Source organism: Dromiciops gliroides, chromosome 3 (assembly GCF_019393635.1).
Source record: "Dromiciops gliroides isolate mDroGli1 chromosome 3, mDroGli1.pri, whole genome shotgun sequence".
NCBI classification, from domain to species: domain Eukaryota; kingdom Metazoa; phylum Chordata; class Mammalia; order Microbiotheria; family Microbiotheriidae; genus Dromiciops; species Dromiciops gliroides.
Window position 1 is genome coordinate 458,169,737 of NC_057863.1, and position 26,908 is coordinate 458,196,644.

The window sequence follows — 26,908 nt, forward strand, 5'->3', positions numbered from 1 at the left end:
AAAGGTCCCTCTTGGCTTTAAATATTTGAACTATGCAGAACCATCCAAAATCTCTCTTTACGCTCTGTAACCCAAACCAATACAACTTCTAAATTCCCTTGCAAATCTATAAAACCACAGACTAAAAACTCATACAAAATCTAGTGCTGAGTGTTTCGATTTGGTGGCACGCTTGTGTCTCCATCTGCTTGAACATATTATGGACGGGGAGATAGCTATAGGATGTTTCCATGCTCACCAGCAAAAACTAGGATGGGGAGTGCCAATGGAGGAGGTGCAAAAGATAGGTATTTCAACAGCACAACATCATTAGAGCATGAGTCCATCAAATGCTATCTAGTCTAACCCCTAATTTTACAGAAGGAGATGCTTTCCTAGATATGAGAGAATCAAAAGCAGGTATAGGCTAATAGTTCTTGGGTTAGTGGTCCTGTCCCAGAACTTTTGAGCCATGAGGTTTTAAATGAGAATGGAATATTTCTGTCTTCTGCATTCCAAGAACCCACATCCCTAGGTACATGGGGATAAGAAATCAGGTTACCTTTTAAAACCACACCATTAAGGAATATAAGAGCCATGCCACAGAATAAGACTACCTTAAATTACTCTTAAATGTAATTCCAAATATACTAGCTTTTTTAGGAAACTGCAGGCCCACTTGCAAACTACAATCACAGCCCCAAGAAAAGGCCTTAAGGTCCACATAAATGCTTGTTTATACCAGCATGATGGCTAAAAGGGACAGCACATCAACTTTCCAAAAGGGATGGGGAAGGGAATAGGCATTTATTAAGTACCTACTATGTTTCAAGCACTGTTCAAAGTGATTCTTACAAATATTATTTCATCTGATCCTCACAACAACCCTGTGATGGAGGTGCTATTATCACCCTCACTTTATAGGTAAGGAAACTAAGGCAAACAGAGGTTAAGTGCCACACAAATTCTGTCTGAGTCCAAATCTGAACTCAGGTCTAAAGGACTCGAGGTATAGCACACTATCCATGGCACCAATAGCTGCTTCTGAATGGATGCTACTGTCAAATTAAGGTAGCATTATTATGATTCCAGATTCAACAAAACACCACTGTATTAGTAAAATTTTTAACAAAAATGATTCAAAAAACCTGAAAGATATTTACAAACCACTTCTGTCATTTTTACAATGCTTTTTTCTTTTTGTTTTGGTCATGGTTTTCAGGTAGTCCAATGACTTTCAAATTATCTCCCCTAGATTTATTTTCTAGGTCAGCTGTTTTTCCAAGGAGATATTTTACACTGCCCTCTATTTTTTTCATTCAATTGGATTTGCTTTACTGTGTCTTGGTTTCTCATAAAGTCACTAGCTTCCATTTGTTCAATCCTAATTCTTAGGCAGTTATTTTCATCAGACAGTTTTTTAATCTCCTTTTCCATTTGGCTTTTCAAACTGTTGACTTTTTTCTCATGACTCTCCTGCATTGCTCTCATTTCCCTTTCCATTCTTTCTTCCTTTTCTCTACATCTTCTTTCTATTTCTCCTACTTTCTCTTCAAAGTCCCTTTTGAGAGCTTCCATGGCCTGAGATCAATTCATATTTTTCTTGGAAGCTTTGGATGTTGGAGCTTTGACCCTGTTATTATCTTCTTCTGAGGTTGTATTGTGGTCTACCTTACTCCCAAAGAAGTTTTCGATGGTCTTCTGCTTTCTCTGCCTGCTCATCCTGGCTTACTATTTTTTGTCTTTTAACTCCTTCTTTAAGTGTGGCGCTACTTCCAGGACACACTGTTCAAGCTACAGCGTGGCCTGGGGGATGGTTGGGCTTCTTCTCAGCCTGCCTAGCCTCGCTTTCATTTGATTTTAAACTTTCCACTGGGGGGAGAGGGGGCTGCTTCTTGGCTCCACTCCTGTTCTCAGCTTCAGAGGATCCCAGGTATTTTGGGTTGAGGGGGTGCAGGCTTTAATCTCACCTGGCCTGTTCTCAGGTCTGGAGATAACCTCAGGCCTATTTACTAAGAAACCAACCAGCAAAGCTTTCTGTGGTGTGGTTCAGTTTCCGATGAGACTGCTCCCCTGCTCCCCTCCCCAACTTGGGTCTCCCAGCTCAGGATTTCTTCCTGGTTGTCCACTGGGGTGGGACAGTAGAATCCTCCCCCCCAATCCACTGGTACCCCTGCACTTACCCCCCCCCCCAGGCCAGCTGTTCAGTCCGACCGTGGGCTCGATTCCAGAAGATGCCGGTGCTGCAGCTGATTCAAAGGCACTGGGGCAAATTCCTCTGGCGGGTGTCTGGTGTGTCAGCCCAATTGCGGGGTTAGACTTTATTCGTGGCCCAGCACGGCCCTCTGAAATCTATCTATAGCTGGAGAAGACTCTCAGACCGTATTTTTGTGTGTTTTTCTGCCCCAAGGGTTCTTTTATTGCTATTTTGGGGGTTATTGTATCAGGAGCCCTGTGAGCTTAATGTCTTTCCTCCACCATCTTGGCCTACAATGCTTTTTTTCTATCCGAATTTATTAATATGGGAAAAAGTCAAGGAAAACTAAAAAGTTTTCACTTCTATTATTATTCATAAAGAAACTTTTCCCTTAACTAAACTCTCATGATGAAATTACTCAAATCAGTCTATATAAAATGATCTTCATCAATTACCTACCTCCATGACTTTTGCTCCCTGGGCACACAATATCCTCTTTCTCCTTTGTAGCATTTAGAATGTCCTTCCATCCCTTAGAGCCCAATTCAAAAACACCTCCCCCACAAAACCTTACCTGAACCCCCTCTTAGGAACAAGTGAGAGTCTCTCCTGAATCTCACAAAGAACATTTTTGTTTCCTCTGCATATAACATAAAATGTCAAGTACAAAGTTATCTATGCTCCTTCTATCTTCTCCCTTACTGGTATGTAAACTCCATGAAAGCAGGCAGTTTTCCAACATTCCTGTGTTGCCCTCCACAGGTTTCCAATAGATGTTGGCTAAACTGAATGCCATTCCACTGCTTTACAAAACAGGATTTCAGAATCAGAGAACTATAGAGCAGGGAGCGACCCTGGCAGCCATCTAGTCCAACTCAAGGCTGAAGGGAATGCCCACTTTAACACTGATGACTGGTGGGTTGGGGCAGGGGTGGGGGTGGGGGGGGGGGTTCCGTTAGCCTCGGCTTGAAGACCTTCAACCAAGGGGCACCAAACGGGCTCACAGGAGCCCAATCCACATTTGGAAAGTTCTAGTTCTTAGGAAGTCATTCCCAGTTTCAAGACTAAATCTGCTTCCTTTTAACTCCTTCCCACCACATCTAGTTCTGCCCAGTGGAACCAAACAGAAGAGGTATAATCCTGCTTCCTTATAACAGTCCTTCAAATACTTGGACCCAGGCGCCACATTCCTTCCAAATCTTTTGCAAAGCACTCTACAAATATCAAGCCTGGGGGTAGGTCCTATTCTTATTCCCATTTTAGAGTTGGGAAAATGCACTAGGCAGCACAGTAGATAAGAGCAACTGGCCTGGAGTCTGAAGGGCCTGAATTTAAATCCAGCTTGAGACACTGGGCAAGTCCCTTAGGCTCTGTCTGCCTCAACTGAGGAGTGGAGAGAATAACAGCACCTACCTTCAGGGGTGTTGGGAGGATCAAATAAAATAGTGTTTGTAAATAGTTATTAGCACTTAATAAAATGTCTGCTCTCTTCCCAGTTCACTGTACCAGATGACCGCCCAGTTCTTTGCATCTATTCTCCCACAACTTGGACTCAAGGTCTTTCATGCTGGATGGTCTCCCACTTACTGATATCTTTATTTATTTTTTATTTTTTTAGTGAGGCAATTGGGGTTAAGTGACTTGCCCAGGGTCACACAGCTAGTAAGTGTTAAGTGTCTGAGGCCTGATTTGAACTCAGGTACTCCTGACTCCAGGGCCGGTGCTCTATCCACTGTGCCACCTAGCTGCCCCTACTGATATCTTTAAACCTTGATACTAAGAAAGGAAAATTCGTGTTCTGGATGAGGTCTGACAATGACAGGAGTGAATGGGATTATCTCTTTCCTGTGCCTAGAAATTATAATTCTCTTAATGCTTCTTCCCAAGAGGTTAACTTTCGAATGATATTATGAAAATAATATTGTCTCTACCAGGTCATTTTAACCTACCTTAAAAGACTATATCTAAAACTGAAAAACGAAGGATAAACAAATACTCTATCTTGATCACTTTATAGAACTCTCTTCCATTGTACCATAGAACTTCCAGTGTACCAGGATCAAAGATTAGGAGAAATTAACAGCCTACCCCACTTTGGGAAACAAGTACTCTCTGTCTACAAGTAATGTAATAAAAATATATCTTGTAAGCTCCTGCCACTTACCCTTGCTCCCTTTTTGGACAGTAGAGAGACTATATTCATATGGCCAGCAGCTGCTGCATAGCAGAGTGGGGTCATGCCATTCTCTGACATCCCATCCAGACAGGCTCCAAATTCCAACAGAAGAATGACCACTTCCTCATGGCCAAGGTGAGACTGGACACACAACACTGGGGCATTATTCAAAACTTCTGTCCTGTAGTTGACATTGGCTCCCCCCAAGATCAGGAGACGGCTTACCTATGGGACAGTTGCCAAACAAACTTTGTAAATTATATGCTTTAAAAAAAAACCTCACCAACCACCCCCCACATTCTCTTAGTCTTCTGTATGATTTGAAAACCTTATGAGCTTCTCTCCTGAATCTCGTGAAGTACATTTTTGTTTGTCCACTGTACATAACATAAAATGTTATCTATCTATCTTCTACCTTCTCCCTTACTGGAATGTAAACTCCATGAAAGCAGGCAGTTTTCCAACAATGCTGTTTGCTCTAATTTCCTAAACTTTCTCCTCTTCCACTCAGTGCTTTAACTGAAATGAGAGAACTTATTATTCTTATAATGAAGTTATAAACAGAGATTTAAGCAACTCTGTAACAAGAACAAGGCTATGAACAAAAGAAAGGCATGTGTGGTTTTCATTTATCAAAGAAAATGGAGAAGTTTTACTAATAGGAAAAAAGGCAAAGATTTTTAAGTTGCTCCTGAGACCACGGCTGCTGAACACATTCCAACAAAGCAAGCTGTTTGTTTGGCCAGTCACTACATCATCACCTACAAAATGATTCTGCTGCAGATGTTGCTGAAAGCTGCTGGTCTACAGAGAAAATGTTTCCTTGCTCTATAACTACTTATACCATGAACTAGCTTAGAACCAGCCAGGATTCATGAAAAAGTAGCCAGTCCTTTATGATTATATCAATTTCCATTTGGGGGATAGAAAATGCTCTTCTTAATGCTCTGAATGATTTGTTAACTGTCTCATTTGATTGCCTTTTCTTAGTGCCCTCTTTCTTGACATAGGCACTGGCCATCCCATCTTACCATTCGTTCTTTTTTGGAGGGGAGGATAGAGGGAGGGTAGAGCATGAGGGTTAAGTGACTTGCCCAAGGTCACACAGCTAGTTAAGTGTCAAGTGTCTGAGGCCAGATTTGAACTCGGGTCCTCCTGAATCCTGGGCTAGTGCTTTATCCACTGTGCCACCTAGCTGCCCCCTTTACCATTCATTCTTTATTCCTGGATTTCCTGACAGGCTTCCTGGGCAAGTCACTTAACCCCCATTGCCCCACAAAAAAACAAAACAAAAACAAAACACCAGTATGTATTTTCCTTAGCTTTATACCCCTCTACACACTCTGCCTTCCCCAATAACATTATAATGGGCTGGTTGAATTAGTTTCAAGAACACAAATTCTATTGTGTGTCCCACACTTATATAGACAGAGAAGCCTGGACAATGTATTTCTGGGAATTGGCATCTTTCAACACTGGGCTCTACAAAGGTCTTTTAGAAGAATCTTTTACAAGGTTGTGTACAAAGTCACAGACCACACAATAAAAAGTGTTTAATGTCTATGGCATCCCCCTTTTCATCCACATTTCAACATTCTAGTTTTCACATCATTAAGATGAATGTTCTTTATTGTTAAATTGTAGCATACCCTCAGACTGTGGCTCACCTGTGGGCAGCTTTGTAACAACAACAACAACTCACTTTTGCATAGCCCTTTAAGGGTATGAAGCACTTTACAAATTTCCTTTGATCATCACAAGCCCTGGAAGACAAGTGGTATTATTATTCCTATTTAAAGATGAGGAAAGTCAGGAAAAGAAGACTCAACAGTGTTTTAAAAAAACTTAGTACCAATCACCATGTCTTGCATATTATAAGAACTTTGATAGTTTTTTACTATATAAATTTACTATTTTATTTATATTGTAAAATATATTTTATAATATAAAAGTGCCAAAAGCAATTAAGTAATCATCCTGTGAATAAGGGATATCTAAATGAGACTTTCTCTAGCAATCAATGCTTTATGTTATTTCTGTCCATCACAAAAGGGAAAACATCACAGCTTCCTGACTCCAGTCAAGAGTTCTCTAATATCCAGAAGTCCAACTGCTATGTGGATCTTCAGTTGTTGCTAGAAACAGGCAGAATACAGGTAAGGTTATGGGAAGCTGTATAATATCTGTCAGAAGAAGCTATGAGTCAAGAGGTCCAGACGCTAGACAGAGATTTACCATGACTAACTTGATAGGCAAAGGAAGGGAAAAAGAATAAAGATATATATGGCACCTACTATGGGCCAGGGCATTGTGCTAAGCATTTTTTTTTTACAAATATTCTCTCATGTGATAATAGGATAATGCTATCTAAATTATCGCCAAATTGTGAACAACCAGTAGAGTGAAGGGAAACAATTCAACACACTGGTCTTCCCTTTCCTAAGAGCCGAAGGAACAATGCACTAAATTATCTGGCTGAGCACCCCAATAACAACAACTTAAGTTTTATCTCCAACTTTAACTTGGGTATTGAAATTCTTTTCCCAGATAGAGATCAATTTTTTCAAGGCCGGGTCTAGTTCTTCTAAGGTCCTCAGCCTCAGATCACTAGCTTCTCTGTATAACATCCTGTAAAATTTTCATTCATTTTAACTTGGTATACTTCCAAGAAGGAAACATCTAATCATACTGGTCCAGTGTTGTTTTTCTTTTAACTGATATGGGAAATTCCTGATTTAATCCATCATCTAATTTTATGAATCATTCTTTAAAATGCTGGATTCCACTTTTCATTTAACGCGCTCTTCTAAGAATCACAGACTGTTGGGTTCCAAAGGAATTTCCGAGGTCATCTAGTCCGGCACCAAGAAACTTGGCTTCCTTCATATCTGCTTTATAGATATAAAATATTAAGAGAATGTAGAGTGCAAATTAAAGGCAAGTGAGTGTGATTCCAATTCCTGACAAAACCTTAGAAAGAATCAGTGAAGGGAACGGTTAGTGAATATCTAGGAAGGGTGGTGGAAGCTAGCAAAGTGACATGGCTTCATCAAGAACAGGGGAAGCCAGGTTAACCCTGTTTCTTTTTTGTGACAGGGTCACTACAACAGGAGAATGTGAGAGATAAAATTTACCTAGATTTCAGCAAAGCGTTTGATAAAGTCTTTCAGGCTATGCTAATAGAAAAGATGAGAGAGATCTGAGCTAGATAACTGTACAATTACATGGATTGTAGTATAGAGAAAATTTTACAAATTTAGGTTTGAGTTACTGGGAAAACTTCCTAACAGAGTGATCCAAAGTAGAATGGGGAGGGAGGAGATGGCTGGGGAGGAGACTATAAACAAAGTAAAAACTGGATTATCACTTTTCAAGCACAATGCCGAAAGGATTCCTCTTATTCAGAGACTGGTTAGACTATATGCTCTTAGAAACCATCTAACTCAGATTGTGTGACTGGACGAACTCAAAAGTCAGAAGTAAAGGGAAGCTATTTCTCTAACTACTAGAAGCCCAATTCACCTTTTTGTCTACCCCACTCAGCACATTTCCTTAAAAGATATTTTACATTAATCAATAACAATGCTACAGAGAAACCTGAAGAGACCAAGAGAGATCACACAGCCTAGCCATTTCAGAAATTCATGGTAGACATTCCCTCTGAACAACTGTTTATGGTCTTATCCAAAAGTCCTCGTGTGATTATGGCAAGTGGACATTTAAGCTTCTAGAAATGCTACTTATCCTCAGTGGAATGGAAGGTTCATTACAAAGTGTTCCAGGACAACCCATGAAGCAACAGCCACATTTCAAACTATGCTGTGTTCAAACAGCGATGTTCCAATAGTTACACCTCCATTCCATAAATTACAAGGAGCTTTTCAAAACTGGTCTCCAAGGATTCTCCAGAGTTGAAAAGAATTGATGATGCCATGGAGCTGCTACATTTATCTCTTCAAACAAGTAAAAACTGAGATAGATGTTTTAAATTTTTAAAAGCTTAAATAGCTATCTATAACCCACCAAAAGGTCTATTCCTTGTGAAAAAGTCATCTATGCAATACCACTACTAGGTCTGTATCCCAAAGAAATAATAAAAATGGGAAAAGGACCCACGAATACAAAAATATTTATAGCAGCTTGCTGTGATGGTAAAGAATTGGAAATTAAGGGGATACCCATCAATTGGGGAATGGCTGAACAAGCTGTGGTATATGAATATAATGGAATACTACTGAGCTATAAGAAATGATGAGCAGGAGGATTTCGGTAAAATCTGGGAAGACTTACATGAGATGATGCTGGGTGAAGTTAGCAGAACCAGGGGGAAACGGTATGCAGTAACAGCAACATTGTGCAATGACCAACTATGTTTGACTTAGTTCTTCTTAACAATACAATGATCCAAGACAATTCTAGAAAGCTCATGACGAAAAAAGCTATCCACATACAAAGGAATAAGTGATGGGAGTCAGAAGGTAGACAGAAGCTTATTACTATTTTCACTTTTTTATGTGTTTTTTCCATTTTTTTTCTTTTATTCTGTTTCTTTTTTCACATCATGACTAATGTGGAAATGTTTTACATGATTGCACATGTATAATCTGTATCAGATTGGTTGCCATCTTGGAGAGGGGGAAGGGAGAGAAAGGAGGAGGGAGGGAGAAAAATTTGGAATTCAAAATCTTTCAAAAAACATTTTAAATTGTCTTTACATGCAATTGGAAAAAAATAAAATGCTATTAAATAAAAAAAAAAAGAAAAGGTCATCTATGAAAGTAAAAACTGGTTTGTATGTGGGGGAGGGGGTGTTTCTATTCCTGGACAATACCTGGAAATGAAACCTTATGTGTCCCCTCCTCAATTTATTATACACTATAAACAAACAAAAGAAGCCAACACAGAGCCACTGAAGAGCTTTGCTGGCTAACCACCCCTGTGAGCAGGAAACTACAGTCCATAAGCCCAGGTGGTTCCCCAACTGTAGAGTACTCCCATCCTGAAGGCCAAGATTTCTCTGGACTAATTCCAGGTCCCAAGGGTAACCAGAGTAGACCTAGGTTATCTCTCCTGTGAGGAAAAGGGGTTCTGATGTGTTTCGGAACACAGATCGCCTGAAAAGAAAACCAACCTAAACAAAAACATCACCTCCCCTAACCCAGTGTATGAACAGATTGAAATCTCCAAGGTAGAAGCCATCTGGAAACAGATTCTCCAGGGGCTCGAGCCAGGGAAGCACCCTCTCTGTCTAGCAAGTTATTCACACGCCAGGCTATGTGAGCAAAACAATTCACCCAGTGCTTTCATTTATATCCTGCCATTTGTTATCAGGGAAAATAGTGGGTCATTGCAGATTCCTGGCTGGGGAAAGAGGTAAGGTGGTACAAAGGGCAGAGAGAGTCCAAACTGCGAGACAGAAAAAATGTTTTGCCAACTCAGGGGAATTCACTCTGTTCAAGTAAAAAAAAAATTACCAAGTAATCTCTGCTTAACCAGTTAAGTCACTTTCATTTCCCAAAGTGGCAGACTGATTAGTGCTCAAAATGGCACATTCGTTCCTGTTATAACAACATTTAATACTCTCTTTTTAAAAGTCCCTTAATTACACACAATTTTAAATTGTTGTAATTTGTTCAAGATTTTGTGAAGCATGTTACCTCTTTCTTTTATAAGGAGAACAAAAATATGACAGAAGAAAAAAGTGAAAAGTGGGTGATTCCATGAACAAGTTACCTATGTGTTTGGTTAGGGCCAGGTAGGAAGAAGTATAAAGGTGCTTAAGAGTGAAATTTTACACAACTGAAACCTCTAAAATATCTAAAACCTCTTGGGGGGTGGAATTTATGGGCAGGTAGTCAAACTCATTATATAAATTACCCTTGTTAATTTACTGTTTGGAAAATACTGTTCATCACAAAAGAGATTTTTCACATTTAATTTCTCCATTTTTTAAAATTACAAAAGGAATAGAAATAAAAGTAGTACATACTGGAGAAATTAAAGGAAAGAATGGCAAGTTTTCAGTATTAACAATAAATTAAGTAATGATAAACTCAGATAAAAGCATAAGAAATTTAGAGCCGAAAGAGTGTCTAAGGACATCTAGTCCTACCCCCATTATTTTATGCTTGAGGAAACTGAAGCCTAAAGGGATTTTAAACGACATGTTCAAGAAAGGTTACAGGGTCTCAGACATGGTTAATTATTTAAATGATATTCCAATAATTTTATATTTCTTTACATTTTTACACTCCAATAATTCTTTCACCACATCTTAATTCTAACGTCAGTATACATCTAAACCTATGAGAAGTTGACAAAAACCAAGCTTGCTGACAAAGATGCTGTTGTAATAGTCTTTATTTCACATAACAATGTAATTCTTAAATTCTAATTTTCTCTTCCTTTTACCTACATTATAAATTTCCACTTAGAAGAGAGGTATGCTATATCTACTGCTGATGTTATGACAGTAACTTCAACTTGGACTTCAATAAATCTAAGATGCTAAACATTCTAGGTATTACACAACATGATTTCTTTTTTCTTTTCTTTTTCTTTTTTTTTTTTTCCAGGGCAATGAAGGTTAAGCGGCTTGCCCAAAGTCATACAGCTAGTAAGTGTTTAAGGCCAGAATGGAACTCAGGTCTTAACAACTCCAGGCCCCGCACTCCATCCACTGTGCCAACAGCTGCCCAGAGAGTGTGTTATACAAGTATACTCAGAAACTAGAAGCCTCTGTTACAGAGCATAGCTGGGCTTCCCATTGGTTAGGTAAGAGTGGTACTAGAGGAGCCCTGGGAAGCCTGAGGGTTTAGGGAGGCAAGCACCAGGCCAAGTCAACACAGAGCAGTGAGGACCACAGGGGAAAAAAATCAGAAAACTGACAATCGTGTTTTTGAGAGGACAAGACTATCAACCACAAACAAACTGGTATAAAATGAAATCCTTAGTAAAACATATTCTCTGTATAATCATCTTTCTGACAATTTTTTTTTTTTTTGCAGGCAATGGGGGTTAAGTGACTGGCCCAGGGTCACACAGCTAGTAAGTGTCAAGTGTCTGAGGCCGGATTTGAACTCAGGTACTCCTGAATCCAGAGCCAGTGCTTTAACCACTGCGCCATCTAGCTGCCCCGACAATTTTTTTTAAAATATTTTTTAAAACCTGTGATTTCATTCAATTTAAAAGAGGCAAGATTTGGATCCAGGTCTTCTGGACGCTCAGGCCCAACCTCTATCTCTATTGTGACAATTATCAAAACTTGATTAATGATGGGACATCCTAAGATAATTCCATTAGGAAGTTTAGACTTATTGGATCTGGAAACAGAAAGAAAAATGAAGACCACACAAAGCTGGCTTGGATCCTTTTCCTGATTCCCCCCAGCATTCTCTTCCTCTTAAAATGACTTTGCCTTTAGTTGCTTGTGCACATGGAAAGTTCTCTCCCAAGTAGAATAACTGCTCCTAGAGGGAAGGGTGTGTACGTTTTGTGCCTCTGTGTTTCCTACAACAGTAAGCATTTACTGAGCACTTAGTATGTGCCAGGAACTGTGCTAAGTACTGAGGATACTAAAACAAATGTAAATCCCTTCCTGCCCTCAAGGGGCTTACCTTCTACACTTTTGGGGGTGGGGTGGGGGTGAGGTAATTGGGGTTAAAATACTTGCCCAGGGTCACACAATCAGTAAGTGTCAAGTGTCTGAGACCACATTTGAACTCAGGTCCTCCTGAATCCAGGTCTGGTGCGCTCTCTAACCACTGTGCCACCTAGCTGCCCCACCTTCTACACTTAGCAAAGACTTGGTGACTTAAATATAAGTAATTAAATAACTTCCTGTTAGAACTGTCCCAAAAATGAAAATGGACAGTCCCAAGAGAGGCTTCCCTATCAGTGCAATTCTTTAAGCAAAGTCTGAAAGACTTGGAACTAACAAAATTCCCTGCACATAACAGGCATTTCATAAATGATGGATATGCTAAACTAAGAATGATGTAGAAGGAATTTAGCTTCAGTGAGGGCCTGAACTACATGACTGAGATTTCTTCCAACTCTGAGAATTCAGGATTCTGTGAATTCAAAACATTTTTGGAATCAGTTTTCCCTGGAAGTCTCTCACTTTGGATTCCCTTAGGAGAATGACTTTCAAGCAAAAGTTCCCTGAAAAAGTAAGGCTGGCTATCAAGGTAAGCCCCTCACCACGTTCTTCTCCTCACCCTTCCTACCCAAACAGAAAAAGAAACAAATGGATCCCTGATATGCACAGTGGGTTTATTTTTTAAGCCTTTGAGATTTTTGCTGGGAAAATACTATTAGACTGAACAGTTCTGATAATGAACACTCTTTCCCACTATCCATCACTGAAAGGTGAAGAAAGGATAATTATACTAAGCGAAATCACTGGCAAAGGTCATAGTATTTGCTGCTCTGCCTCTGATTTTACATCTTAACACATTTCCTTACCTTCACATTGGGAGTGTAAAGATTTCTCAAGGACGAAAGAGCGGCTGACAGTCCATCGGTGCTGTACCCAATCCACAGGGCTTGAAGGTGGCTTGAAGAAATTCCAGTTTTTTTACTGAGGCCCTGTGAATTAATTGAAGATATCAATTCTCCCCAAAGTTTCTTCTCATTATCACAAGTGGCATAAAAAGATAAAATAGAAAAAGGTTTGCAGCATTTGGGAAAGAAGAGGAGAAACAAAATAGAAACCATTTCTATACCTATGGTTGGGCTTCTGAGTATTTTTTCTTTTTTTTGCAGGGCAATGAGGGTTAAGTGACTTGCCCAGGGTCACACAGCTAGTAAGTGTCAAGTGTCTGAGGCCAAATTTGAACTCAGATCATCCTGAATCCAGGGCTGATGTTTTATCCACTGCGCCACCAAGCTGCCCCAGGTCTTCTGAATATTATAGGACTCCCAACACCTAGGTCCCTCCACCCATACAGGACTTACCTTGAAAATATGTGCCTTAAGAATGTGATGTCCAAGTTCCATGGTTTGTTGGCGGTTCAACTTTCCCTCCTGTCTGGAGAACATAAATGCCAAAAGAGCATGCCCATTCCTAGAGAATTGGCAAGAGAGAGAACATATTAAACTTTTATAGCAAATGTTCCTTTTTTCAAGTATCTGATGCCTTAACTAAGGAGCAGCACTATGTGAAAAGTTTGTTAAAAGGTTGGCCTGGCAATTAGTCAAAGTCAGAGAGGTGACACAAATGCTTTTTTATCCTTAAAAAGTCATTGTAAGAGCTTCCAAACCATCTCCAAGATCTGAAGGCTGAGAAAACACCTTACTGAATGCCAACATTATATGCAGAATAGCACCTGATCTCAATATTTTTGTCTTTTTTAGGAAAGACAGGAGACTTGAGTGAACATGAAAAACTTGGTCATTCTAAGGGCAAAGACTTACTGTTTCTACAGGTGAACTTAATACTTCTGCATATCTTAATCTGTCTTAATTACCAGCCACTTATCTCAAACTGTCACAAAATTATTCTGTTCACTCATAAATTGAACATTTATTAGTTTTCTAGGAAAAGCAGGAAATTGTAGAATAAAAATAAATATTTATTACCTGAAGAAAATATTTTTTAAATGTCTTTTTAAGGCTGTTAATTTGAATGAGAAAGTACCCATAATTTCCAAGTCTTTTTTTTAAAAAACACTTTAGCTACATTAACAAAAGTTTAAGTGAAGGTAAATTAATTTAAACAGCTGCTTTATATTACCCATTTTGTGGGCCTATGATGACCATTTTATAGTTAGGGAAAGTGAGACACAAAGAAACTAAAAGATCTGGTCTTAAGGGGGAGAAAATTGGCTTTTCCCACATTAAAATTTCATCTTTCTTTACCCTCTGGTAAAGAAAGATGTCTTTAAAAAAAAAAAAACAACATTCTCTAATGAGTGAAAAAAAATCAGTTTCTGGTTCTGAGAAGCAATAGGTGGTATAGGCACTGACCAACTTAACCACTACTGCTGCAGATTTAGTCCATGGGTGTGTAGTGCAACCTTATCCAAGAAAGCCCAAGATGATTTTAATGCCCCTAATCTTTTGCAAGTCCTATAAACTATGGCACTTTGAAGTGTTCTTTTAAAATACCTCATCTGAACCCCGTAACAACCCTGGGAGGCAGCTACTATTACTATACCTATTTTATAAATGAAGAAACTAGGGGCAGTTAGATGGCACAGTGGATAGAGCACCAGACCTGGATTCAGGAGGACCTGAGTTCAAATTTGGCCTCAGATACTTAACACTTACTAGCTGTGTGATCCTGGGCAAGTTAACCCCAATTGCCTCACCAAAAGAAAAAAAAGGGAAGAAGAGGAAGGGGGAGGAGGAAGGAGGAGAAGGAGAAGGAGGAGAAGAAAGAGAAAGAGGAGGAGGAGGAGGAGGAGAAGGAGGAGAAGAAGGAAAAACTGGGGCAAACAGAGGTTAAGCGACTTGCCCAGGATCACACAGCTAGTAAATGTCTGAGTGAGTCCAGAGGTGAATTCAGGTCTGAGGCACGTCACTGCTACCTCTTAGTACTCTTAACAGGCTTTACCACTGAAACACTTCCATTTCTTTAATACATCTCCACACATTCTACTTCACTCCATGAACTATACTGACTGACTTGCAGGCAGTAAGTAGAGCCCTGAGCTGACAATCCAGAGGCCCCACTGCTAGATATCTACAGACCTCGAAGGGCTTATTTTACACCTCAGGTCCTCAGGATTCTCATCAGTAAAATCAGGGCTACTTAACCTGGGCCTACAAACTTGTTTTTTGAACATTCTGATAACTTTAATTTCAAAATAACTAAACACTTGGGCCACATAATGAGAAAACAGGCCTCACTGGAAAAGACCCTGATGTTGGGAAAGATTGAAGGTAGAGGATGAGACAGACAGTATCATGGAAGCAATGAACATGCGCTTGGACAGACTTTGGGGGATAATAGAAGATAGAAGAGCCTGGATTGCCACAATCCATCAGGTCATGCAAGTTAGACACAACTGAACAAATGAATAACAAACTTCAAAATCTCCTTTTTAATCCTGGTATTTTATTTTATGTACTTAAAAACATTATTCTGAGGAGGGGTCTATAAGTTTTACCAGACTGCCAGAGGAGGCCATGATACAAACAAAAGGTCAAGAACCCCTGAACTAGGGGATCTTTAAGATTCTATTCCTTAGCACTCTAAGATTTTGATAATTCCAATGACCCCCTCATTCCATCTAGAAATATTTGGCTTGGCTGTGTATGTGCATATCTGTATATGTATGTATATATCTGTGTGTGTGTGTGTGTGTGTGTGTGTGTGTGTGTGTGTACACACACACACACACACACATCTGGGGGGGGGGGGTCACAACATACTAGTCTCATACTCTCATCTAGTCCATTCATGACAGATGACAAAAGCTAAAAACCGAAAGATCCGATTTCCAAATTAGTGTCATCAGCCCACTGAAATGGAAACAGCAGCCTTTTGCATACAGTATGGAGTGGATGAAAGAGGAGGTCCATGGGGGCCCTAGGCTCCAAGTCTCCATCCTGTCTGGGAAAATGAAAAGGTACAAGGTTTGCTGGAAAGATGGGAAGAGGCAAGGCCTTCTTTTTGAATGACAATATGGCTGCTGCAACACCACCACAACCTTTAATAACAATTGGATTGGTCTGATGGGATAAGAATGGGGCTGTGTTCACCAAATGAGACTTTCAATTGTGGAGGAAAGTGATACCAACCCTAGATTGGTGTTACCTACTTAGGGCAAGAGTGAGTCTACAGTGGAGGGTAAATGCAATAGCAGAGTCAATGCCAAAGTGGGAGCTGAGTAATGAGAATCCACTAATAATTCCTAAACATCAATATTAGTCAACCTCATCCATCCCAAATAAATATTATGCCAAAAATAGTACCAAGCAGTAAAACTGGTGGACAAGCAAAAGGGTAATGAAATGCCAAGATGATGAGGAAGATGAGGGAAGGAGTAGTACAATATAATTGGCTTCTGAATAAATTTTTTAAAATTAGGCAAACATAGCAAGTCAGAGTAGAAAGGTACCTCAAAGGTCATTTGGTTCAAAGGTATATCCCATGTTGCTTGATAGTCTATGTAATAAAGGATACCTTACTCTACTTCAAAGGCTGATACTTTCACTAACATGGTTACACATTCTGTACCTTCGTAGGAAGTTCCAACAAGTGGCTTTCAGTCAGTCAATAAATGTTTATTAAGCACCTACCTACCATGATCCAGGCACTGCATTAAGTACAAGTGATACAAAGAAGGATGAAAGACTTTCTTACCTTCCAGGAGCTCAACAACATAATAAGGGAGACAATACACAAAGCTAGGAAGTTCCAAGCTCTATGGGTATATGGTCCATGGTCAGATCTATACCTTCAAGCCCTGTCAGTTTGGCAGAACCAGCCAGAACTTGTATACTTCAGGCAGAGTTTGGGAAGCCAAAGTTACTTCCACACCAAGACAGGGAATCCAAGTAGGACATCAGAAGAGAGACTTTCTTAGAAAGCAGGATTCTTAGGAAGTCAGTCCTTCAGTAGAAATAAAATTAGGGTATCCCCAACTGTACTGCTCTCAACTATCTACTTTCAAGTCCTTGTTATGAATTTCTCAATTACTTTCACACCTGGCTCATGGACTTTTCTATCCTATAGCCTACCACTCTCTAGCACTCTATGATTTTTAAGGGGAGGTACAATTACATCTACATGTTTAACTTCTCACATTCCTAGCATAGCCTACACACAAGAGATACCTAGTAAATATTCATTGAATGGATATGAATAAATAAAAAGTTGCTAGGTGAAATAATTTTTCATTTGCCTCTTACCCAGCTTACCCTAAAAACAAATAAATAATCCACTAAATAAATACACCACATGGTACCACTGAATTATTCATTCTGTGTTGAATTTTCTCATATGTGTTAAAAGCCTATTCCCCAAATGAGGGCAAGGAACTGTTAAAAGGCAAAAGCAATTCTGAATATACCTTGGCTCACATAAGAAGTCAGTGTTTTCACCATCAGCTCTCCAAACAAGCCATTCCCTGAAGGATGGATGGCAAAACATGCGTGTTTTATCTCTCCTTTTGATCAAGAAGCATGAAAGGGATTCCATTCTTTGGTGAAAGTCTTCCCACTCCTGTTCACCTTGTATGTGACCAGCATTGATAGCCTGAAAAATCTGTTCATCCGTCATGGGGTGAAGGGAAGCAAGAGCCACATTTAAAATGGGAAGTGCTCTTTCAAAGGCAGAGTTGGTCATGAACTTCATGTTACACTGAAGCAAATAGAGTTCTGACAGAGACACGGGAACAACTTTGTAGCTTGCACTTTTAATCACTAAATGTCCTCTTTGAAAGAGATCCAAAGTCAGCTTCAGGTACAGGTAAGATCCCAAGCTCCTCATAACAAGATGGTTGCTCACTTTCCCAATGATGACTGCATCCGCTTTCCCATTTAGAGAAATGTTGTTGACAATCTCTTGGCTGCTGTTGATCCTATACTGGACGTAGGCATTCAGATCATTGTGAATCTCTTTGTTTTCAGGGAAATCATCTAATGAAATTCTGACAAATGGCAATGCACTTATGAGTTCCTGGGGGGGAAGAGGAGAGAGAAAGCATACAGCCAGTGTTATTCCATAGGAACAGAAGTAGCATTTTAAACCAGATTCATTGCTTTTCTTTCAAGAAAGATTATCCTGGATTACAGGGATTCAAGGTTTTGTAATAAAACATGTAATGGGATCAAATGAAGATGGAAAACTTATTGAAAAGAAATCCCACTGAAAGATGTAATTGAAAAAGCCTTTCCCAAAGCTCTTATCTGAGAAATTCACACACACACACACACACACACACACACACACCTTGCCAGCACTGACCAAAGACACAATGAGAACTATTTAAATGACCTAAAACAAAAGAGAAAACAGACCCCTCTACAAAGCAATGCAAATAGAACTATAAGACCAGAGATTTACAGATGGAAGAGACCTTGGAGCTCTTTCTAGTCTAGACCCTTACTTTAAAGATGAAGTAACTGAAGGTAAATGAAAGTTAAGTGACTTACCAAAAGTGAAACACATAATATGAGGGGGGGGGGGTACCTCAGGATCTGAACCAATGACCTTTGGTTCCAAACACAATGTTTTTTCTCTTTTTTCTTTTTTGAAACTTTAAAGATTAGAACCAATTGGGTTTGTTTGTTTTGGTGTAAGCCCCTGGTTCTTTTCCTTCCCATAAATATTAACACACAAATCTGATACAAAGGCCAATAGGCTATATATGGTTTGATACAAAAGTAACATGTAATGTTAACATACTATCCAATAGTACTGAGAAGGAAAGGGGATTTAACTGTTAAGGCTAAAATTCTAGCTAAGCTGTCTAAAATATCTAATGAGTGGTCGCCAATAAATTATAAGCTTAAGCAAGAGTTAGGCTTTTAAGCATTTATTAAGGAGAATAAGAATTTGGTAAAGAGAGAAGAAAGGGCCTAGATTCCTATCTATTAAAGGGAGAGCACATTTCTAACTCCGCTCTCCACCAGAGTCCAAAGGAAAGAGCTTGAGACAGAGCACCCGTCTCTTCCTTCTTCCTCCCACTAGCAAACATCACTTCCTGATGCCAAAGAAAAGACGCATGTTCTTGCCCTCAAAGACCTTCCTTTCATGGCAGAACTTTTCTACAGTAAGTCTCCAGCAAGTAGCGTCATTCCAATCGTTACATAACTTTGGACACAGATCAACATAATCCAGAAAGTATAAACGAAATCAAGGCAAAAATGTCACATCTCATCCAAAAGCATTAAGTAATTCTCCTTTTTAAAGTTAGTGATAGATAATAACATGGTGGCAGGAAAATATTTCTAGATTGAATTTATAATTTTAATCTCTTTTCCTTAAACCTGGAGAATTGGTATTGCTAGTTTCCTCTGAAAAACGTTTTGGGGGTTCAAGAACTGGGGTCTCACAAAGAGTTAAAATCACAGGCAGAAAGTCTTCATCCTCCTCATCACTGTATTTGTAGAAAAGGCCAATGCTTTTCCAATCTGTGCTTCCTCTGGTGCAAATAGTTTAAGAATGGCAATCAGATTCACAACACTTATTTTGTGCCTTTACAAATACAGATGAAATAACCATTCTCACTACTGCATAACATAAAAAAATTTCCAATGAGTCTATGTGGCTATCATATCATTGTAACCTATTCCATCATACTCAGTTTATGTTTATTTTTTAAAATAACTACTTGCCATGCAAACACCTGAACTCGTTTCCATTTTCTCTTAAAGGAAAAAACCACCTTAATTTAACCCCATTTTGGCTAAATACAGGAAACATAAACCAAGACCGTGAAAACATCCAATGTCTATAACAAGGCTCTGGAAAGCTGCTCTGAAGTCCTAGAGGGTTGCTTCATTATGGGGTAGAAGTGACACAGGGCTCCAGAAGGCCCCAAGCTCTAGAGGGCAATTTGGAAAGGCTTCAAGCATAAGCCCAGTGACAAAATGTAGAGCTGTTGTTCAAAGACCAATTTAGCCAAGTCCTAGGAAGCACAATACCAGTTCAGAACCAACAGGTGACATTATAAACAGCATATACTAAGGCAAAGAGGGTTCAGGGTAGAAAAGATACCCACTCTGATGAAATCAGGTCTGCTCAAAGTGCTGAAATTATGTAAAAAGGTTTTAAAAAGAGACACATGGGAATAAATTGGTAGGGACAGGGGGAGGAATGTTTAAGTCAATATTTTTTCTTCATTCCTACTGACCTGGCTAAATGTCAAACCATATCTCAATTAAAAAAAAAAAATTTGGGGGTGCAGCTAGGTGGCACAGTGGATAAAGCACCGGCTCTGGATTCAGGAGTACCTGAGTTCAAATCTGGCCTCAGACACTTACTAGCTGTGTGACCCTGGGCAAGTCACTTAACCCCCATTGCCCCGAAAAAAAACAAAAACAAAACAAAACAAAACAAAACAAATTTTTGCAAGGCAATGAGGGTTAAGTGATTTGCCCAGGGTCACACAGCTAGTAAATGTCAAGTGCCTGAGGCCATATTGGAACTCAGGTCCTCCTGAATCCAGGGCCAGTGCTCTATCTATCCACTGTGCCACTTAGCTGCCCCCATATCTCAATTTTTATAACTAAAATATAACTTCCTTAAGAAGAGATCAAAAATGTTTCTCTCCTTTGAACCTATCCCCCAAATCAAAATTCTTAAACATGCTACTTCTGGGGAAAATTTTTAAATCTATTAGCATATATGTTAAGCAGCCATCTAAAACAATTCTGCTTTGGAAAATTTGGATTGGCTTGGGCTCATAAACTTAAATTATGGTAAACCAGTTGCAGAAGCACAGGTAGAATTCAATGCTAATAGGAAAGTTACCTGACATCTTGATGAATATACCTTGGAAAATAAGGTCATATTCTGTGCCAGTTTGGAACTCTCTGGACTAATTTTTCAAAGTCTTAATACAGTTTCTGATTAAATAGTCAAATGATTTATAAGCATTTCTGGTGTTCATATTAATCACAGCGAGATTTTGGGAAGAAGGACTGGGTGAGAGAGTTGAGATTTTTATATTACCTGAAAATTTGCTCTTACAGTTACAATCAACTTCAGCCAGGCAGGAAATTTAGAAATAATTTTGGTAATAAATGAAGAAAGTGTGTCTCCATAATCGGGTTTATGAAACTCAGCTTCATTTAGGCCATCTATCAAAATAATGTATTCTTCCTCTGGAATTTTCTGTTCTAAAGGATAAAAAAAATTTTTTAAATCAAGAAATTACACATTTCTTTAAGGTGACAACACACTGTATGTCTATACACAGTTTTTTAAAGTGTTAACAAAAGTGTTATGTTTACATATGGCAGTAGAAGTGGTTTTTAACGAAGCATATTTTCTATTAAATTTATAATTAAAACAGGAACACTAAGCCAAGAGGCAACCCAACAGACGGCATGGTTTTAGAAATATTATCTTGCATTACATATATTGGTAGAGAAGCACTCACATATGGATAAAGCTAATTCTTAATCACTTATAGTAACAAGGATAAAAGATATCATACATAATTGAACTCTCTATTGAATCCTTGTACCAACTTAAGCTATTTTTTTTTTTTTTAGTGAGGCAATTGGGTTAAGTGACTTGCCCAGGGTCACATAGCTAGTAAGTGTTAAGTGTCTGAGGCCGGATTTGAACTCAGGTCCTCCTGAATCCAGGGCCGGTGCTCTATCCTCTGCGCCACCTAGTTGCCCCTTAAGCTATTATTTTTAACCTGCAAACTCTTCATCAGAATAAACTTAAGGAGGAAAAAGTCCTAAATCTGAATTAGGTTGCTCTCTCTGACCCTACGATTTTTCAGGGAGAAATACTAAGCAAGTGAAGAGCTGCAATGTGAAAAGGACTAACTGTAATACTAAACAGGAAGTCAAGTTACTCATGACCTTTGTAGCCCTAAGGAGGCACCCACATATAGTATGAACTTCAAATGGCTGATGGGATTGTTTTCCCATTAGTAGTGATGGATGAGCACTGCTCCAGCCCCATCATCTCACCTTGGGGACCATGACTCCTACCTCCTTCTAGAACTGATCACTCCTGTTCCTGTCTAAATATACAAGGAGAAAGTTTTCAAGGAACATCCTTGATCTACCATTTCTGAGGTTTGCAAGTGGTTCCAGGACTCCTCTGATGAATGCTGCCACTGGGTCCTGAACACATGACCTAAGGCTCAGCATGCTCTGTAGCTGCGGCTCCTTTATCAGCAGGTCTCTGTAGGCAGCCAATGGATGCGCCCGGCACAGCAAAGCCGCGATACTGTGCACAAATTCAGGGACCAGGCATGTGTAGGTATTGTCAGCTTGGCAGTAGTGATAGGCCACAACCTGAACAGAAAGCAAGCACACACCATCAGGGGATAGCTTCTCGAGCTAAAGTAAACAGGAATGCACATTTATTTTTTTTTTCCTGGATGATATAAAAAGGGCATGTGTCTGATTTCCATCATGGGTCCATAATCTGAGAAGGGTAAAAGTGATGCTATGCTGTTGGATTTGCAAGATGTCACAAAGGATTAGTACTAGTGATCACAGTCTCACAAGTCAGAGCAGGGATCTTAGTGATTTAGTCCATCTCCCCTTATTCCAACAAAGAAGGAAGTAGAGGCTCCCTAAAGCAAAGTGAATTGCTGAAGTCAATTACACAAAGCAAGCAAGTGGTAGAACTGGGATTAGAACTCAGGTCTCCTACTTCCCAAGCCAGTAGAGTTTCTAGCCTGTCTGTTGCTGGAGTAGTAGGAAGGCAATCGCAAAAGGCAAAACTTGGCCCGACTGAAGACACTTCCTGCTTCACAGGAAATTCCAAATAGACCCCAACATTCCTGAGGACAGAAATGCAGTTACCATTGCCTTGGCAATCCCTTTGAGCTGGTTTGTTACTGCTCCCAAAAAGCAAGTTAGGAAATGACTAGCCAATAACAATAGGGTCCATACACTAACATCTCTACTTTATTCTAAAAGAAGAATGGGTTACTTATTTCAAGTCTCCCAAGTACACAGACAGGCACAGCACTACTGACTGATCATGCAGAGAAATTAAAATCACTAGACTGTGTGTGGAATGAATGACAATGAAGCTTTAAAGGAGTAATCTGGAAGCAGCTCAGAATGTGCATCTAAGGCTTTCTAGCTGTGTGACCTCAAGTTAACTTCCCTGGGTCTGGGTTTCTTCTTGTGTAAAATGAGGGGGCTGGAAGAAACCACCTCTAAGGTCCCTTTCAACTCTAGACCTATGAACCAGTAAAACTCTAGGTGCAGATACAGGTAGGAGAGTGAAACTGTACCTGATCATAAGACAAAGAGAATTACACCTTTGTCATAATGAACTTGCAATGACAGCAAGACACCTAATTAGAAATATTCTAAGGCTAGCAGGAGACCCAGAACTGCATACAAGGGAAGAGGTCACCAAATAAGCCCACTCTAGTCCTTTGAAATTGATGATCCTTCCAAGTCTGACCACCAAAACCTGGTGGGGAAGTTCTTTTTCATCCTGTATATGAATCCTTTGGGATTCAAAAAAGGGTATGGGGTGGAGTTGGGGGGGGGGAGAGATTAGGAAAAAAAGTGTTATTAGTAAAGGTCTTCCCAATTACAGAATTTATTTTCTTCTATTAAGAACCTTAGTTACCCTGTACTATTTGCATTTTTCTCCATCATGTTTGGGGTTAAATCAAATGAAATACATGGTAACACATATAAGGTGCTTTGTAAGCCTTAAAGCAGAATATAAAAGCTAGCTATTATTAATTCCATTAAAATAGTCTCGTTATAATTTAAAAAACAGGAGCTATGCTCTAAAATTGGATACAGATATCTGAAACCCTTTCAAAAGAGAATGATAGAAGAAACGGTGACCTTGGGTTTGGTTTGGTTTCGTTTCGTTTCATTTTAGCACTTCCTATTTTTTCAAAGGTGCTTTTATTTCACTTAGCCCTAACAACCTCATGTGGTGGACAGGGTATCTATTACTTACTATCTCTATTATTGAGGTAAAAGAACCAGGTGCAGAGATGACATTTTCAAGGTTAACATAGTTAGGGACAGAAATAGGTTTCATCTCAGCTCTCTGGATTCCAAGCCTGGTACTCTTGACAGTAGAGGAAGAAATACGGTACCTAACTATGGATCTGAGATCCTTTTTTCAAGGGCAATTTATAATCATTCCTATAGTACTGTTTTCCAACAAATCAGTCATCCACACACACAGCAGCACAAAGTTCTGTCTTCACAGGAAAAAAGACAAGCAATAAAGCACACATCTCTCTATGGTGTACTTAGTAGCCAAGGCAGCCTGTGCTGGAAGCAGCCTCTTCTCTTTCAATCTGACAACGCTGCTCCTGGATGAACCCACTGACTTCACTGGTCAGAAGCAGCGAGACCCTCAGTTTCAGAGGAGACAGGCCATGGGCTGCTCATCGAGCAAATGGGACTTGGGGCAAATAGAGCAGACCACTACCTCTACAGGCTTCTTTTCTATCTCTGCTTCATCCTTGGGGAACCTCATGCCATGAAAGTCACTAAGAAAAACCCAAGCAATTAGCTGAAAGCGATCAAAGACAACTTCCTACCAGTAGCAGATGTTAAAGCAGAAGAAAATGTCACCAAAAGGCCTTAACGACCATGAATTTAGGAAGAAAAAGTCAGCCAACTCTCCTTTACAACATCCTGACAAATATCCAATAGAAAGTTACTGAGAGCCAAGATCTTAAGGGAATGAAGTCTTGGTCAGAAACATTCTCAGTCAAGCAAAAGCTTCAAAATATTTGGCTCTCAGAAGCATATACCATTTAAATATATTTAAGTTCAGTATAAATATAAAAAAGAAAGGCATATTAGTGACTCTCATTCAACTTAGCAACTCAACTCAATATAGCAATTTCTCTTCCCCTTTTAGACCCTTAATTTGATATCCAATCAACACAGGTTAATGTCTACTGACCTTCCTCATAGGGCTGTTGTGAGGACCAAATGAGATAATTTATGCAAAGGGCATTGCAAACCTTAAATGTCAACTATTATATTAAAATCATTAGATATTTGTTATCATGAACACATCTCCATTACAATGGGGGGGAGGGCAGGGCAATGATGGTTAAGTGACTTGCCCAGGGTCCCACAGGTAGTATATGTAAAGAGCCTGAGGTCAGATTTGAACTCAGGTCCTCCTGGATCTAGGGCCAGTGCTTCATCCACTGTGCCACCTAGCTCCCCCCCAATACAATTCTCAATAACAACTTTACTTAAAACTCATCTTTTCTGAACAAGTTTAAAAAAATAGAAGGTTCTTCTTCCAGCCTATTTGAGAATGATGGCAATAGATAACTACACGGCATTCTGGAGTTTACAAAAAGTTTTCCCCACAACAACCCATGAAGGCTTGGGGGTGCAAGTAAAAAAATTCCTATTTTACAAATGAAGAACTAGGGTTCAGAGAAGTTACTTATTAGATATCATGGAGCTAGAGCTGGAAAAATAAATTCAGTCTTCTAACACTCAACCCTTAGCTCATCTTACAATACCACATCTAGCATAACCATCAAACACAGAAGCCCATTACCTTAGAGGCAAGGTATCTCAAGGCACCATCTACTGGTCTTGGATGCTCAGGAGTACCAGGACAACTTGGGGCTTTTACAGCACTGGTAGCACCTGTGGAAGCATTGGGTGAGAACAATGGGGTGAAAGGAAGATCTTGGCAGGGGTCAGAACCTGTGGAAGAACAAATAAGATCAGGATCCCATTAAAAATATTTCCAGTATCTACGGCAACAAAAGTAACAGAAAAACTAGTTCTCTTCAATCAGGTAGTTTACTCCTCGATTAATTCTTACCATTTCCCTAAGAAACTTCTAGTTTTTTCCCATCTGATTTTAAGTATAATGAGTTTACAGTGTTTAAGAAGCAATAGGATGTTAAAAATTCTGTTCTTCCTGATCCCTAAAAAGGTTTGAAGATTCTAAAAATGTCACATCCTAAAGGGCATTTCCGTGGGCATGCATTTAGGCAGTTTATCCAGGTTCCAATTTAACCTGCACGATCTTGATGAATATACAAGGGAACCTTCAACACATATGACATGGGGATCTGGGAACCTTAAGAACCCCTGCCCTGGGTTGGTCTGGTGAACAGGGAAAGCCCAAACCTTTGGATTTCAGGAGCGAGGCCTCCCAACCACTCCACTCCCCATGAGCTCTCAATCTAGGTTCTCTGCACAATCCTTCCCCTTTAACACTGTAGCTGTCTGTGCATCAAAAAGGAGATGCCTCCATCTCGGCAGTACTCAAAGTAGCCTTGTGTTCAGAAAGCAGGGTAGTGGCCATGATGCCACCCACCCCCTTGTAGTGCTTCCCTGGTCCAGCAAAACAGCAGCACTGGGAAATGAGCCAAGGAAGAGATGGAGGACTGGGGGCACAATACAAAGAGGATGGACTTCATCGCCCCATGTGCCATCCAGGCATTTGATGTAATAAACAGTGTTAAACCAGAGTTTTCCTGTATGATCAAAAACTTCAATTACATTTTTTGTTTTAATGTAGCAGCTGGAACAACTTGAGAAACATTGATAATTTATGTTTACCACAACAGCAGTATCCTGAATTTCATTTCATATTAATAACATAACAAACTAGGCAACTAATTAAAGATAAGCATACTTTTAGGCGATGAACTGGGACTGTTTGAAGCAATCTGTCTCATGCGGCTCCCATGGCAGCTAAGTGCCACCAACTTAGAAATAATTGCAGTCTTCCCAAATCCCACATTTCCAACAACGACGGCTCCCCTGTTTTCTGCCAACTCTGTATTCTTCAAATTTTCTTCTATCAGTTGAAAGAGCCAATCCCTTCCAACGAACACAGAGTCTGTTGTTATGCTTGGCACTTCAAACAACAGTGGCTTCAACAAAATGTCTTGTGGCTTGTAAGGGACAAACCGTGCTAGAAGGAA

The 26,908-nt window shown here is 39.7% G+C and overlaps 1 protein-coding gene across 5 annotated transcripts in view; it reads right to left on the reverse strand.

Moving 5' to 3' along the window:
* TANC1 (tetratricopeptide repeat, ankyrin repeat and coiled-coil containing 1) overlaps positions 1-26,908 on the reverse strand; it is a 285,098-nt gene that overhangs the window by 39,162 nt on the left and 219,028 nt on the right. For 4 of the 5 annotated variants that reach the window (XM_043995708.1, XM_043995705.1, XM_043995706.1 and 1 more), the window contains 8 exons: positions 26,617-26,898; positions 25,522-25,673; positions 22,058-22,289; positions 20,983-21,149; positions 17,375-17,982; positions 13,311-13,419; positions 12,819-12,941; positions 4,341-4,577 (listed from right to left, as the gene is read on the reverse strand). In XM_043995708.1, the coding sequence (XP_043851643.1) occupies positions 4,341-4,577; positions 12,819-12,941; positions 13,311-13,419; positions 17,375-17,982; positions 20,983-21,149; positions 22,058-22,289; positions 25,522-25,673; positions 26,617-26,898 (1,910 nt within the window). The remainder of the gene's footprint in view (positions 1-4,340; positions 4,578-12,818; positions 12,942-13,310; positions 13,420-17,374; positions 17,983-20,982; positions 21,150-22,057; positions 22,290-25,521; positions 25,674-26,616; positions 26,899-26,908) is intronic. The other variant, XM_043995707.1, reaches the window with a different exon arrangement.